The sequence below is a fragment of the Zalophus californianus genome, chromosome 13 (genome assembly GCF_009762305.2).
Source record: "Zalophus californianus isolate mZalCal1 chromosome 13, mZalCal1.pri.v2, whole genome shotgun sequence".
NCBI lineage: Eukaryota > Metazoa > Chordata > Mammalia > Carnivora > Otariidae > Zalophus > Zalophus californianus.
The window spans coordinates 4,860,671-4,876,534 of NC_045607.1; the positions used below are offsets into that span (position 1 = coordinate 4,860,671).

Below are 15,864 nucleotides of genomic sequence, written 5' to 3' on the forward strand. Positions count from 1 at the left end.
AATTTTGTAGTGTACCTCTGTTTTTGTTTTTATTTTGACCAGCAGAATATCCTAAAATTCTAGTTAAAAGTGGAGAACATTAAAGTCTGAAGTCCAAGAGTCTTTTGTTGAATAACCCTTTTCCCTCCCATCCAAGTGCTTACCAGGCCTGCCTCATCTCTTAGCAAAAAGAGGCTGAAGAAGAAGACTCAAAATGTTCAGTGTTTGCCAGATTGATGAAATCCCAGACTGCAGAGTAGGAAAGTAGAAGATTTGGTGTGCACCATAGTTACTTTCTGGTTCAGTCTGTTTAACAATCTCTTGGAGCTGAGTTTGGTTAAAAAAACAAAACAAAAACCCCAAGCCGAGTGTCCGTGGCCATGTAGCACAGCGCAGGCAGCCCAGAGTAAAGCGACTTAGAACAACCATGTTCTGCTAGTTAGCTCTGGTAAGAGACTGTCTCAGCCACTCAGTTCTTGGAGCTTTCCCCCCTTTCTTCATCACTCCCAAGAGAGGTCGTGGGGGGACATTCAGTGCGAAAGTGTCCTTCACTCAGTGTGGGTTCCCACAAATTCCAGGGGACATTGGCAATGTCTGGAGACATTTTTGGTTGTCACCACTAGGAAGGTGAAGCAGGTGCTACTGGATCTGGTGGGTAGAAGCCGGGGATGCTGGTGAACATCCTACACAGGACAGCCCTCCCTGCAGCGAGAATTATCCACCCCAAGATGGCAGAGCCACAGCTGAGAACCCGTGCTGTAGCAGGGGACTGTAGGTATGATTTTTACCCAGGGAAGAATGTTACTCCGGTTGTTGGTTGTCACCCTTTAAGAAGGGTTGAATTACTCTGCTCTGCCCCAAGTGAGCTGCCCGAGACCATGTGAGTACCAACCTCCTGTTTAGTAGAAGCCCACAGGCAGAACTGGAAATCTTGGGGAATCTGCCAACACGTGTGAACTTAGAAGATGCTGTCGGAGAAATCTGAAAATACAACTGTCATTTGCTCTCATCATTATTGATTACTTATTAGCTCTCTTACCTCTTAGAGGATATTTCCATATATGTTCTCATTTTAGTCCCAGTTTATATGCATGGCATTCCCTGTTTATTTATTTATTTTTTTAAATTTAAGTAGGTTCCACCTCCAGTGTGGGGCTTGAACTCATGACCCTGAGATCACGAGTCATGTGCTCTACTGTTCGGGCCAGCCAGGTGCCCCAGCAGTCCCTATTTAAATACACGGGAAACTGCAGCTCCGTAGATCCCAGATTCAGATTGATCTGCAGCTCCCTGAAGGTCTCTCTTTGCCCAGGCCCTGCCCTGGGTGATTGCACATCCTATTTACTCCTCACCATAACTGCGTGCAAAAGCTTTTATTATTCCTCATGTACAGAGTTTGGGCTCTGGCCCAAGTTTTCTCCATCAGAATCTGGTTTTATTTTGTGAACTACTTCCATGTGCTTTCTCATTCACTTCCCCACATCAGGCCCTTTCGATTACCCGGGTTAGGTATTAGCCTCCCCGTTTTGCAGATGAGGATCCTGAAGCCAGTGGTCCCCGAGCCCCGCAGTGGCTTCGGGTCTAGGCCCTGCCCCAGCACCACGACCCTCAGGTAGTTTCCAGGTTTGTGGACGGCGGGAGGGGATGCCCCAGTACACCCGGGCAACTTCAGCAGAGCTAAGGCTTTGGGCTCCCAGTTCTAGCACGTGCTCCCATCTAGGTGTCTCTCTATAAACTCTTCGACTGCTGGCTGTACTTGCAAGACGCCAAAGTTGAACGGCCAAAGCTGTTCGGGAGCAGAGGGACTGTGAACGGACAATTGATTCTGGGAGTGCGGTTTGCTGGAGGGTTAATGGATGAAACCTGATGCTGCTAAATTGTCGGCTCCTTTAGTAGGAGCCCAGGGCAGCCTGGCTCTTCAGTGGCTCATTTGATCTCTCTGCAAATGACAGGAAGATTCTTTGTGCTCAGAAGTGCCTTCCTGCCCCTTTTGGGTTCCCCCCATCTCCAGGTCAGCCCCCGTCTCCCTAGCAAACCTGATGACACATTTTCTTACAGTGTTTCCTGCTTCTTCCCCATCTTTCATCATCCCTGGCTCCAGACACATCCTGATGTGCTGAGACGGCAGGGCTGCGGTCAGGGTCCTCTGGCCAGCTGGGGTTTCAGTCACATTGATGTCTGGGTATGATTCCTTCATAGTCACGTTCTTCCTGGCCCCGGCGGGTGATGGCAGAGCAGAACACTGTTGTCCATGAGATGGGAAACAAGAGCTTGGCTTCTTGGAAAAAGTAAATAAATGTGTCTGGTCGTAAAAAACAGAGAAAAGGTATTTGGCCAGTGATGGGGGTGGGGAAGAGGTGCTCCCCCGCCCACTTAGAGAACCTCATCTTTGGGGTCTATAGACCACCTTTGGGGAAGTATCCCATTGAGAGAAAGTGAATCGGGTCTTCGGAAGTTGCCTGACCAAAGAAGCTATTTACTTCTTGATCCCATTTGTGTGTTTGTCTTTTGATATTCCCACGCATTAAACATGGCAATTTAAATAAATTTAAACTGACATTTCCCCATCGTTTAAGAAGAGCTAGTGTTCAGAATCGTAATCACTTCTTATTACATACCATTTATCTATTTATAGATTATTGTTTAAATCAACTTTTTCTAGAATGTTCTTCTTGCCCTTGGTCACTTCTATTTATGTATTCGCTGGACCCCAAAGAGCCCACAGGTGGCAGTTTTCCTCATATACAGGGATCTTAATTTGCACTGGACATGTAATCAGTTTCACTTGGATAGGGTATCCGTTTTATAGGTCGTCCTTGATCTCCCTTCCCTGCCAGCCAGCTGGGACCCGGGTCGCTGACATTAGGGCCAATAGAGAGAGAGGTTGGGGAAAGGAACCGAGGGGTGTATGTGCCCACTGACTGTGGATTCGGGATACCCTGTAGTCACAGAGAAAAGATTTGGGCATGAGAATTTGAATGCTGGTAAGTGTAGGGCTCTGTGTGTTATTTTCCTCCCAGCTGGGCTTTCTTCGGGCGCAGAAGGACTATGAATGCTGTTCGCATTTGCCGCACGAGTAGTGATTGAACCATTACCACCTGCTCGAGCTTCTTTGCCTTTTCACCCCCGAGCATCCACCCCTTCTAACCCTGGGGTTTCCAGACCCTTTGAGAGAGCCATGTCATTTCATTGAGAGGGGGCTGCATCTTTGGGTTGAATGTGGGGATCTAGTGAGGGGTCCTGGAGAAATGGGTTTTGAACACAAATGCCTCTGCCTGTCTTACACAGTCCCTCAGATCTTTGAAAGGCCTGGGATCTCTTGATTTGATTTACTGGATAGATATGCACCATGATGAGACCTAACTGTTGGTTCTCTAAGCTTCCTACAGCCATCAGCAAATTAGTCCTCCCTAGGCTTCATGAGATTAGCGGTGCCATCTCAGTGTGGTAGAGAAAGAGAAGCAATTTTCAAGACCTCAGGCCACATCAGTCTGTACGAGGAAGGGAATTCAGGAGTATCTCAGTGAACTTCCTTGGTCCACGCTCCCTTCTCCTTCCTTCAAGCCTAACCTCTATATCCTGTTTGCAATCCTTAGAGAGTAATTTGGCTTGGTTTCTGCAGCAAGAAGCTTTTTCTGTTTGCATCAGTCTCAAGCTAGTTTATAGGAAATCGTACTTTATTTTTTTCAAAATAGCTCCCGTTAATCTCTCTCCTCCCTCCTTATGCTTAACATTTCCTTTCAGAACCTGAGCTGGCTGGAAGAGAAAGAGAAGGAAGTTGTTAGTGCCTTGCGCTACTTTAAGACCATTGTGGACAAAATGGCTATTGATAAGAAGGTGCTGGAGATGCTTCCAGGGTCAGCCAGCAAGGTGCTGGAGGCCATCTTACCCCTGGTGCAGAGTGATCCTCGAATTCAACACAGGTGAGTTGCCCTGAAGTCCTTGGCTGTGTCAGAGCAAGGGAGGCCTCCGGGCATCTTGGTTTGGGGGCACTGTAAACTCAGGGCTTCTAGAAATAGGGGAGAGTGTTGGGAGGGAAAGGAGCCCTATAGCTGTGACTTGATGCTCTCCCAAGGTTGAGGTTGATGTTGCTCATGGGGCCTTGACACTGAGGGAGATCTCTCCCCTGCTAGCGATACAGCCACAGGGTAAGTCTGTGATTGTTTCTTTGCCTTAGGTCATTGGCAATAATCACATTAAGATTTGGACACATACCTCGCACCCTTCCTTGGGTTTATTGCAGCACTAAATCTTACTAATATCTAACCTGGTAGAGACCTTGACTGCTTAGCCGATTAGGCCAAAAGAGGTAGAAAAGAATCCCATTAGAGAGAGCATGGATTAATGAGACATTTAACTGTGTCAAGCCAGGATCTCCCAGACAGCGCCTGGAGTCACTGGAAGCCAAGTATGTGGGGTGGAGTCCATCTTCGTCCCAGGGAGCTTTTGTGGAGGAATGCTTTTATTGCTAGAGTGCATTTTCCCCCTAAAGGTTGGGAACACCTTGCCCCTATATCTATTGTTAAGTACAGAAAGGAAAGGAATATTAAATGTAATCTTAAAGTGAGAGCCTAGCAGGCGCTTTTCCTTTGAGAGGCTGTCAGTTGCCTGCTGGCTTTGTGTTTCTTTCCGGTACCTGCTCAGGATAAACTCATCTCTGTTTTCAGTTCCTTGAGATGGTTTAACGTTCATACAGCCTCGTGAGACTGAGCTTTTATGAACCGCTTTCAGAACTTGGCAGTGAAGTGCATAGTTTTCTTCTTCTGGGAGATAGTGCAAACAGCATCTTTATTTCCAAGAAGCTCTCTGCCCTGGGACTTCCGCCCTGGAGTCTCAGCTGACCCCTGCAGATTGTGCCCTTTGGGCCAGTTGGTGGCGGAGGATAAAACAGTGGTATGGCTGTGCCCTGCTACTGTCTTCACTTGTCCGGGCCTTGCTGCTGTCCCAGAGGAGGACTGCATCTCCCTGGTAGTTAGCCCTGAGCCCAGCTCATAGAAGGCCCAGCGTTGTTCTCCTTTGAGGGACTGTGCCTCACAGGATGCTCGGGCCAGATGTGTAGACAGCTTTTTAAGCACTGTTCTCCACCTCTACTCATGAGATGGTCCCTACCATGGAAGAATTAGAATCTAGTGGAAAAAATCAACTTCCCCACGTGTGGTAAGGCACTAATTTTATGGTACCGAATGGAAGCTCTTTTGGGATTTGAAGGACGGAGAGTTGGAGGAGAGCCCTATGGTCCAGTTAAACCTCCCGGAGCAGGCGATGCGGGGGCGGGGCCTGAGGGAAGGGTAGGCATTGGATTGGCCGTCGGGGCAGGGGAGAAGGAAAGCCAAGGAAGGGCCTTAGGCCGGCAGGGCACAGGGTGCTCCCAACGGGGGTGGAGAGTGTGGCCGCTCTGGGGCATGGACCGAGGGGCCGTGGGGAGTCGGGGCTCAGGCGCTGAGCCTCTCAGGGGGAGTCGAGAATGGATCAAGCCATAGCACAGTGGTTTGGGGGCATTTTTTGTCTATGGGGATGTTCTGTAGCTATTTTGTAGTTGACACACTAGCAGTAAAATGTCTAGAACAATTTCCTAGAGGGAAGCAAACACCTGGATGTGGCCATAAGGCGCGATGACTCTTTCCTCTGGTAGTCCTTTGGCTAATACCACTTCCAGGACTTTTCCTCCTGAAATTCTTACAAAGCCAACTGATATTTTTCTTGGTCACCCTGGTATCTCCGCCTCGAAGTTTCCTCTTCGACTCCTTCCATCCTCTCATCCTCCCAGTGCAGTTTATAAGCTGGGAACGTGTTTTCCTGTCTTCTGCTCGGAGCTGTCTCTGTGGGTTGGGTCCTAGCTGGGGGGCTCTTGGTCGCCCTCCCCTAGGGTGCTGGCCCAGTGGGGGGCTGGCCTTAGAACAAGCAGCTGGGCCGCCGAGTGTGAGCAGTGCGGGGAGGCTTCTCCCGCGCGGTGGAACGTCCGGAGGTGTTTGAGAACAAGACCTCTGCTTGCCTTCGGTGTTGATGGCTTCACTGCATTTCAGAAACACACCAGCCACTGGTCCAGTGGACACTGTCACAATCCAGGACCCTTCTTTCTTTCTTAATGTCTTAGCCCCTGATGCAGGAATATTCTGCTTCCAAGGTAATACTGTGAAGGGTGGCCACAGTTGCCGGCTTCTTCGGGTGCTTTCAGGGAAGCATTACCATTCAGTGCAGGTAGAAATTCAGTATTACAGAGAAATGTCTCCCCGCCTCCTTTTCAGCTAATCCTTGCCAGTAATTCAACAGTGTGATTGGCACTTTGGTGGAATCCCCCACGGGCGCTTTGGCAGAAGGCGGCAGTCTTTGTTCACAGAGGCCTCACCTGGCCCTGCCTGAAGGGGGGTGGTGAGGGTGCTAGCAGTGCACCCCCCACCCCCGCAGGATGGCGCCACCTCCCCATCCGGCCCCCAGGGAAGACTGAGTTCTTGTCTCCCTCCCTTGACCCTCCTTCCCAAGAGAGTGGGTCCAACACCAAGTACTTGTCCCTCCTGTTACTCCGTGAGGCAGCCAAGCCCTGGCTCTCTTGGGTCCCCTTTGGTAAACTGTTCTTGTTTCTCATGGGACTCGAGGAGTTGGCTTTCATTCTTTCAGACTGTTCTGTTTCTCCTGTTGGAACATGCACAGAGCGGAATGGCTGGCTGCATGGAAACCGTAGACGTCCTGGAAAAGTTTTTTCCTCCTTACCTGATTTTGAAGAACTTCTCACCAGAGCATTGTTTGGTTCAGGTTTTTGTTTTAAATAGGTTTGTTTTTAGAACCTGTTTTTTTTTTTTTTTTTTTAGATTTTGTTTATTTGTTTATTTGAGAGAGTGTGGAAGCACCAGGTGGGGCCGGGGAGGAGGGGGGCAGAGGAGAGAGGGAGAAGCAGGCTCCCAACTGAGCAGGGAGCCCGATGCGGGGCTCGATCCCAGGACCCTGGGATCGTGACCTGAGCCGAAGGCAGACGCTTAACTGACTGAGCCACCCAGGCGCCCTTTTAGAACCTGTTTTAATCATATTTTACAATATTATATCTTTTTCTCAGAATTCTGTCTTTGGCTCCTAAATGTCTACCTCATTCTTTTTCTCCCCCCCCTTTTTTTTGAGTGGAGGAAGGGACATCCCGAAAATTTTCCATAATTTTGCTCTTCTTCTCTTATAATCCATAATATTTAAAATGGAAAAATAATCCTTTCCATAATTCCTAGAGAAAATTATCTCTAGTTACTTAAAAATGTGTAGGGGATCTAAAAAGTCTACATTTGGGCCTCCCTTCCCCAGTCACTGAGGCATCCAGAAGTCTCCAGGCCTTGCAACTCTGCGCGTGTGGGCATCATGGTGTGCAGTCGACGTCTCCCCCGCCACAGGCCTCCTTTCCTCTCAGCTGTCATCTTGAAATGCTCTTCATTAGTGCACTGCTCCATGAAGTTAGTGCAGAGGATGATGAAGCCGAGCCCGTGTTAGAAGGACTTCTAGTGAGTTATAGATCTGTCAGAGCTCGTGTTTAGAGGCTGTTTCGCGAAAGGATCCTGCCTGCTAAAATTCTGCAAACCTGTTGGCTCCTTGTGACACATTTACCATGTTAGTCTGATCGAAAACAAGAAGTGTACGGTGCTTTGACCAATGATTAGCAGCAAGGAGGAGCGGAAGATGGGGCATTCCTTGACAGAGGCCAGAATCTTGCAGGGGGTGTGAAGTTTGAAGGAGTATAAAAACTATCATGATGGAATTTTTATATGTTCTATTTGGGAAATGAAAAAAAATTTTAGAACAAGACTAGAATATAAAGCTCTGTACAGTGTTTGTGGGATGTAAGGGCGTAGGTTCGGGGGGGTGGGGGGATGTGTTATCAGAAAGGGGGTGTGGCTCTTACAGAAAGATTGAGGAACATGCCCTCATCACCGAGAAACTGGTTCTGTACTAAACAGTTGCTTCAGGTGATGGTCATGCTTTAGATGTTTTAACTTTCTTTACAAACTCTTCTCTTCCCCCTAGCTCAGCCCTCTCCTCCTGCTATAGCCGAGTGTACCAAAGTCTCGCCAACCTCATCCGTTGGTCTGACCAAGTGATGCTAGAAGGTGTGAACTCAGAAGATAAAGAGACAGTGACAACCGTGAAGGGGGTCATCAAGGCTGTGTTGGACGGAGTGAAGGTAGGATGCAGGCGCCAGGCAGCCTCCCTGCTGGGCGTCTGTTACACAAAACCTTGTTCGCGAACTGGACACATTAGAATGAATGTCTTCCAGCATCTCTGGTGTGGGTGCGCTGCTCTGTCCCATAGCCATTTATTTCTCTCTGGTACAAATGGCTCTCACGGCAGTAGAAGCCTTTGGAGTGCTCATCTCCATAGCTGGAAAAGCTGCCAGAAGCAATCAGCCTTTATGGAGCACGTATTAAATCTTCAGTGAGTCTTTATATTACAGCCCGGGCTGTGCATGCTTGCCGGCTAGACAAAATGCAGAGGAATGTGCACTGACTTAGCAAAATTCTCAGCAAGTCAGTCTCTACCTTTTCATGTTATAAGAACTTCTGGGATTCTTGGTAGAGAAGGGGGATTGAAATGAGTAAGAAATGAAGCCGTCTGGATTGGAAATCCTTGACACAGTCTGTGACTTTACTAGCCAGGGAAGTCGGAAACAACGTGACGGGAAATTGTGAGTCATAGTTAAGGTAGGAGGCGAAGGCCATAGAGGGTCTGGAATTGGGGTCCGTGGGACAGACTCTGATTTAGAGACAATAAGTCCTAGTGGGTGAGGAGCAAGGCAGAATATAAGCAATATAAGCAATGGAAGTGGGTGAGGGCCTTTGGGTCAGGATTAGGGCTGTGAGCAGTGGGGAAGTAGAGACCCTGCTATTTTGTGAGGCCATATTATGTAGTGGAAAGAGGGCTAGTCGGGGACCTGGCTGGGTTTGAATCCCAAGTTCACTACTTACTAGTCTGTGAACTTGAGCAGTTTGCTCAATCAAAGGCTCTGTACCTTAATTAACTCATCTATAAAATGGGTATAATAATAGTGCCATATATCCTAGGGTTGTGGGAAGTATTAGTTTCTACATACAAAGCTTGTAGAACAAAGCCAGGCACATACTAAGCACTCAGACTTTAGCTGCTGTTTTTTACTAATTTTGTGGTGCTAGGTATATGCTTTAGAAAGTAATCTCTTGGCTTGGGGGAATTAAAAAAAAACAAAACAGCTGTGTCATCCTCCTTTCTACCCCCTTCAGTCCAAAACTGTAGCTGAGGTACGTAAAAAATTCCTTCTCCACTCAGCCATGCTGTCAGATTCCTAAAAGCTGTCTCCTTGGATTGCCATCCCCCGGAAGTTCTGGAGAGTAGACTAAGGACCCCCTACGTGGTAAAAACTTACAGGGGGAAGGCTAAGAAAGCATTGCTTAACGTTATGAATTGCTCCAGAATGAATTGTGTCAATTGGGGAAGTCTTGGTGGCTCCCTGCCTCCTGCGCCAGGTCAGTAGCTGCCGTGTCTGCTCAGGCCTCGTGGAGTTCATTTAGAGGGAGGCGTGGCTGGGTGGCACCAAGTCTCCTCTGATGGCTCCAGGTTCTCTTCATTCCCCAAAATTTATTCGGTCCTATATCCTCTGTTTTCGCCAGTGAGACTTAAGCATATATATAGCCCAGAGTGGCTGTCATGCCAGACCTTTGTCACTTTCTGGATTTTGGAGTACAGTCATACGCATTATCCCATTCGATCTTCCCTGCAGCTCTTCGAGGTCGGCAGGGCCGAATGAGACGTGACCTGGGTCCACACTTCATCAGCAGAGTGTGTAGAGTTCTGGCTCATCCCCCCTAGCTCTTCCTGTCCAGGCTTCTGGAAATGTTGTTATTGAAAATTGTTATTCTGCAGGTGACATTGTTCAGGTTTCCTTCTGCCAGATTGTAATGAGATGTTCGAAACAAGTTAGAATGCCCAAAACAGACGAGATGGAGTTTCTGTGTGTAGAGCTTTCTCACGTTCCCAAGCCAGTTTCCATTATGGAATCATTAAAGCACCATGGTGTCCATTGAAAGACATGTCTGAAAGAAACATGTCTCTGAGTTTTCAAATTGACCAGTGAGAGAGAGGGGGAGAGAGAGAAACTGACAGATTACGAACCCATACATGTCTGGAAACAATTTTTTCTCAGTTGTTTTTAAAATACTTGACCCAGAACGAAGACTCTCTAGGTGATGAGCTCTGTGAATTCAGTTCCATCTCATTTACTCAGGAAGCATTTATGGAGATGCACCTGTGTGCCAGATGGTGTGATGGCATTAAAACTGGTACCGTCCCGGACCCGATGCCGCTTATAATTGAAAGAGGGAAAAGGACAACAGAGTTTGTAATCTGTAATTATAACTGGGACGAGGGTTGTAAAACAAAAATGGCACGTGGCCTTCCTTGGCTGTTTGGGTGACCTTCCTTTTTCAGGGTGGTCTGAGACTCTTCCCTGAGAGACAGGCCAAAGCCAGAGGGGTGTGCAGGAGTTGGCCTATTCTTGGAAGCTTTTAGTAGTTGGAATCAGTCCAGACACTGGGCTGTTGGGGCCTCATAGTAACAATAGCTGACACTTTTTCCCTCCTCATGCTCATAACAGCTCTGAAGGTGGGCGCAATTGCCCCTGCACAGGTGTGGGGACAGGCTCGGGCAGACAGTTGTCAGGGGTAAGGTCGCGCCTTGCACCCAGGCCTGCTGGACGCCAGGCCCTGTGCTCCCCCCCGTCACCCTCAGCCGCCTCCCACGTGAGGGGCCAACCGTGAGCCTGCCTCCACACCGGCTGGCCTCCAGCTGCTCTCCCGGTGTCCCCATCAGGCTGAGCACCCCTTATAAGCCTGTGTCCTGGTGCTGTGCGAGCCTCAGTTGGCTGGGAAGGACAGGGCCCTGCAGAAGTAAAACAGATTTGTGAGGATGTCGTCATCCCACTTGTAGGAGAAATGTTGGCACGTTCCTTTAAACTGAGTCACCGTCTTTCAAGTAACTCATTCAGTTGGTAAATGGAATTCTTTTTTTTGAAAGGTTGAAGTGTTTTAAAACAGGATTACTTTGTTTAGTACCATTTATTATTTAAAGGCCTGCATAAATGTCACTTGTTAGCTCTGTAGCCTTGGGCAAGTTACTTCTGTGAGTTTCAAGTAGGTTTTACAATATTTACTCTGAAGAACTGAAGAAAGATTAAGTAAGATAATATATATAAAGTACCTGGTAAGTGCGAGGTGCCCAGTAAACTGTGAGTAAGTACTATTAACCATAGAAACGTTCATACCCAGGATGGCTCACATTTAGCAATTCTTGACAGTGGTGGTGGCTCTTCTCCAGTTATCTCATGTCAAGACAGACCTGTTACTATCTGATCTGGCCCAGGCAGGTGCTCTACTCACGGGCCCTGAAGTTCAGAGAGGATGGTGACTCCCCAAGGAAGGAATGTGAAGGCCCTAACTTCCCCGAGCGCCTGGCTGTTGGGAGCCAGGTCCTCAGGCTCCAGCGAGTAACCCGGGTTGTCCTTTTGCACCCAGCGCCCCAGCTGTCCCCACCTTTGCCGTCTAAATGTCAGTCTCTCTTCTTACCTCGGTTGCACAGTCTCTTACCCACCTCCCTGGGCTCCGCTTTGCCCTCTTTGCAGACCTTCCAGGGATGTTGGTTCTCAGACCTAGAGCCTCTTCCCCTGACCTCCAGCTTCCTCCCCGCCCCCACCACCACCACCACACACACCATTTACACTCACACTTTTATTTCTTAAACCTTCTCATGCAGACAGCCTTGGGGGAAAATGTGGAATACCTGCAGTTCTGTCATTTAACCATTACCACCCAAAATTGGGCTTGTGTACCATGCCAGACTCCCTTCGTATACGTTAACCTAAAAAATAAAACAGCCAGTTATTTTACCAGCAAAATGGGTTTATTTGGGAATAGCAGAGACTTGCAATTTGGGATATGCAAGCTACAGCAAAACCACAGGCAAGTCCAACAAAGAAAGGAGAGGAGCGTGGTTTTATGGAGAAGGAAGAAGAGGTTGGGAGGGGCTGTCCTAAACCAAAGTCCACTGGAGAAAAGCAGGAGTTCAGGGCGAGGGTGGTTCCTCACTGGCTGAGTTGCTGGGGGCGTGGATTTCTTGTCGGAGAAGGAGTGTCCATCCTTCCCTGTTGGGTCTGTAGTCATGATTCCCTCCTGTGGCGGGGGCCTCTGCTAGGGTCTCTAAGTGATGGTTCTTCCTGGGATTGATGGCAGTGGTGTGGGTCCCCTTTCTGGCCTCCCAGCTCCACTTTAGTGAGGTTTCCCTTTATCAGTTTTCACTTACAACGAGAATATTTTGAAAGAAATATTTTTCTGACTGTATCAGTTAGGATTAGGTTTGACTATAAGAAAATCCAAAATAATACTGGTTTTTAAAAGATAAAACTTTATTTCTACTTTATTTCTCCTTCATGTACGAGAAGTTCATAGATAGGCAGTCTGAGGCTAATGACATTTTCATACAGTGGTCAGGGATGTGGTCTTCTCCCCTCTTGCTTTCCTGCCATCCTTAGCACATGGATTCCACCTCATGGTCCAGAATGACTGCTCAGTCTCCATCCATCATGACTACATTCCAGCCACGAGGAAGAAGAGAGAGTAAGAGGGTGTGCCTTCTCCATTTAAGGATGCTTCCTCAAAGGCCTCACAGAACTCACATTTTATTGACCAGAATTTGGTCGCATGCCCAGCTGAAATTCTAATAAGGAAGAACAGGTAGCATGGGGCAACTAGCTGTCTCTGGCACACTGACATCTCAAATAAGCCATCTCTTTTATTCCTCATTCAGCCTATTTTACCTTTTTTGATGAAAAACTTAAAACATTTTCAAAGAAAAAAACAGTACAGTGAAGCCCCGTCAGAGAGCTTCCACAGTTGTCTGCTCACAGCCAGTGTTCTTCTGTACGTCTGCCCCCTCCCCTGCGTCATGGGAAGCAAACCCCAGACGTCTGTCCTTTCATCTGTAAATGCCTTAGTGCATAGCGCTAGGACAAGGCAAGCTTTTTCTGTGAGGGGCCAGGTAGTAAATATTTGAAGCCTCTCAGGCTACAGGTGATTTCTGCTGCATATTGGTCTCTGTTGCATATTCTTAGTTGTTTGTTTGATTATTTTAATTTTTAAAAGATTTTATTTATTTGAGAGAGAGAGAGAGAATGAGTGGGGTGAGAGGCAGAGGGAGGAGGCCAGCAGCAGACTCCCTGCCTGCCGAGCATGGAGCCTGAAGGGGGGGCCGGGGGGCTTGATCCAGGATCCTGAGATCGTGACCTGAACCGGAATCAAGAGCCAGACCCTTAACCAGCGGAGCCACCCTGGTGCTCCCTTAACAAAGCATTCTTACCTTGAGGGCCTTCCAGAAAGCAAGCCCTGGCCTGGACCTGGCCTGCACGCAGTGTGTAGTTTTCTACATAATAAAGGGGTGCCTGGGTGGCTCAGGCAGTTAAGCGTCTGCCTTTGGCTTGGGTCATGATCTCAGGGTCGTGGGATAGAGTCCCAAGTCAGGCTCTCTGCTCAGTGGGGAGTCTGCTCCTTCCTCTCCCTCTCTGCTCTCCCATCTCTCTCTCTCTCTCTCTCTCTCTCTCTCGCTCTCTCTCGCTCTCTCTCTCTCCAATAAATAAATAAAATTTAAAAAAATTAAAGCTCATACACTTACTAGTTCATCAGTTGTGTCTAAAGATCCCTTTTCTCTGTGTTTTTGTCCTTGCAACTTATTTGTTTTCTTAGAAGGGGTTGGTTACTGCTGCTGAAAGTCTCCCACATTCTGGATTGTGCTGATGACATCTGTACTGTGTTGTTCAGTATGTTCCTCTGTCCCTTGAATTTCCTGTAAACTAGAGGCTGTATCAGGTTCGGGTTTTCGTATTTTGAATCCTCCCTAGGTGCCGCCCTGCACCTCCATCAAGAGGCATCTTTCCCTTTTTGATGTTAGTAGCCACTGATGATTATTGCCTAGATCCATTAATTGATTAGGGGTTGCAAAATGATGGCATTCTAATTCTTTGTGCCATTCTTTCATCATTACTCAGCTGGGATACCCTTAAATGGCAGACTTCCCATGTCAATTTGTGGTTATCCTGAGTTCTAATTCTTGGAGAAAAAGGCAGGATCAGTGCTTAATTCCATCCCTTATTTACCAGTTATCGAAATAGTGTTTCCTAACATCCTTTAACGTGACCAGTGAAGTGAGCTTTTTCAGATATGATTTTGTGCCCATGGCTGTGACTGGGCCGGCCATGTTCCCGTCCGCTGCGGCTGTCACTCTTCCTGGGGCCCAGGCCCCATCTTGGGCCACTGAAGACATCTTTAGGCTGTTTCCTGAGTTCCCTGTGACATGACCCTAGAGGTCTTCAATAGTTCTCTTACCTTTTGGTGTGAAAAGATATTCCAGGCCCCTCTGATACTTATTTTCCTTGGACGCGGTGCTGGGAAACAGCTTTATTGAGATCTAATTCCCACACCATAGAATTTGCTTGCTCACAATGTATAATATAGTGATTTTTTTTTCTTAGTGTATTCACAGGTTGTACGGCCATCACCACGGTCAATTTTAGAACGTTCTCATCACCTCAGGTAACCTCATACCTGTGTGTCCCCCACTTGCTGTCTCCTCCGTTTCTTTCCATCCACCGGCCACCGGTGTACTTCCCGTCTTACAGATTCACCGGTTTTGGACATTTCATCTAAATGGAATCGTATCCCCTATGGCCTCTCATGACCAACTCCTGTCCGTGTCATGGTTTCAGACTTCACCCATGTTAGAGCATGTATTCTTTTTATTGCCAAATAATATTCCATTGTGTGGATATACCACGTATTGTTTATTTGTGGACATCTGGATGTCTGAGTAGTTTCCACCTTTTGGCAAAATAGGAGTAATGCTGCTGTGAACACTGAGCACTTCTCCCGCACACAGCTGCACGTGGGCGTGTATCTTCCTCTCTGTGGTTGTGCACCTAGGAGCGCAGGTGCCAGGCCCCTACCGTACCTCTGCGTTCAAGCTTGTGTTTTCTAAGCAGCTGCGTCACCTGACATCCCCACCAGCAGCGTCTGCGGCTTTCCAGCTGCTCTAGCTCCTCCACCTCCTCGCAGCTCCACGTGCCTCTTCAGTGCAGCCACCTCCAGGGGCATGAAGTGGGGTCTCAACGGTGGTTTGGGTCTGCACTTCCCTGAGGGCTAATGATGTCGAGTCTCTTCGTGTGCTTCTTGGAGAAATGTCTGTTCGAATCCTTTGCCCAGTTTTTAATTGGGTTGTCTTTTTATTACTGAGTTATAAGGCATCTTGTCCGTTTCTTACCATGGAACTGGAATCAGCCATTCCTTAAAGGAGCCCTGGTTCCCTTTGCTGGGAAATGGTGTTTAGAGACCCCACTGAGGGCCAACATTCTCATCGCTACTGCTTGGTCACACAGTTTCTCTAAGACAAAACACATCTGGAGTTTTTACTAGTCCTTCCAGCTCACATTCAGGACTGCTGGGGTTTTCACTTAACCTCTTCAAACCTGTCCTTTTTTTTTTTTTTTTTTTTGAAGATTTTATTTTATTTATTTGACAGAGAGAGAGAAAGAGAGCACAAGCAGGGGGAACAGTAGAGGGAGAGGCAGGCTCCCCGCCAAGCAGGGAGCCTGATGCAGGGCTCAATCCCAGGACCCTGGGATCATGACCTGAGCCGAAGGCAGACGCTTAGCCATCTGAGCCACTCAGGTGCCCCTCATCAAACCTGTGTCTTATTTTTTTTCCTCCCACACTGAATTTGAGGTCCCTCTGGCTGCCTTGTCCTTAGACCGTTGGAGGCATGCCAGCCAGGGCTTCGTGGCTGGACCGAAACCCCGAGAGCTGACTTCAGGAGTCACTCGCCACCTTGCCTGTGGAGCACTGC

At 48.0% G+C, this 15,864-nt stretch overlaps 1 protein-coding gene across 1 annotated transcript in view; it reads left to right on the top strand.

Moving 5' to 3' along the window:
• The window catches only part of RAPGEF1 (Rap guanine nucleotide exchange factor 1), a 136,353-nt gene that overhangs the window by 70,549 nt on the left and 49,940 nt on the right, over positions 1–15,864 (top strand). Inside the window, 2 exon segments of the mRNA XM_035723818.1 lie at positions 3,724–3,902; positions 7,978–8,134. Of these exon segments, the coding sequence (XP_035579711.1) occupies positions 3,724–3,902; positions 7,978–8,134 (336 nt within the window).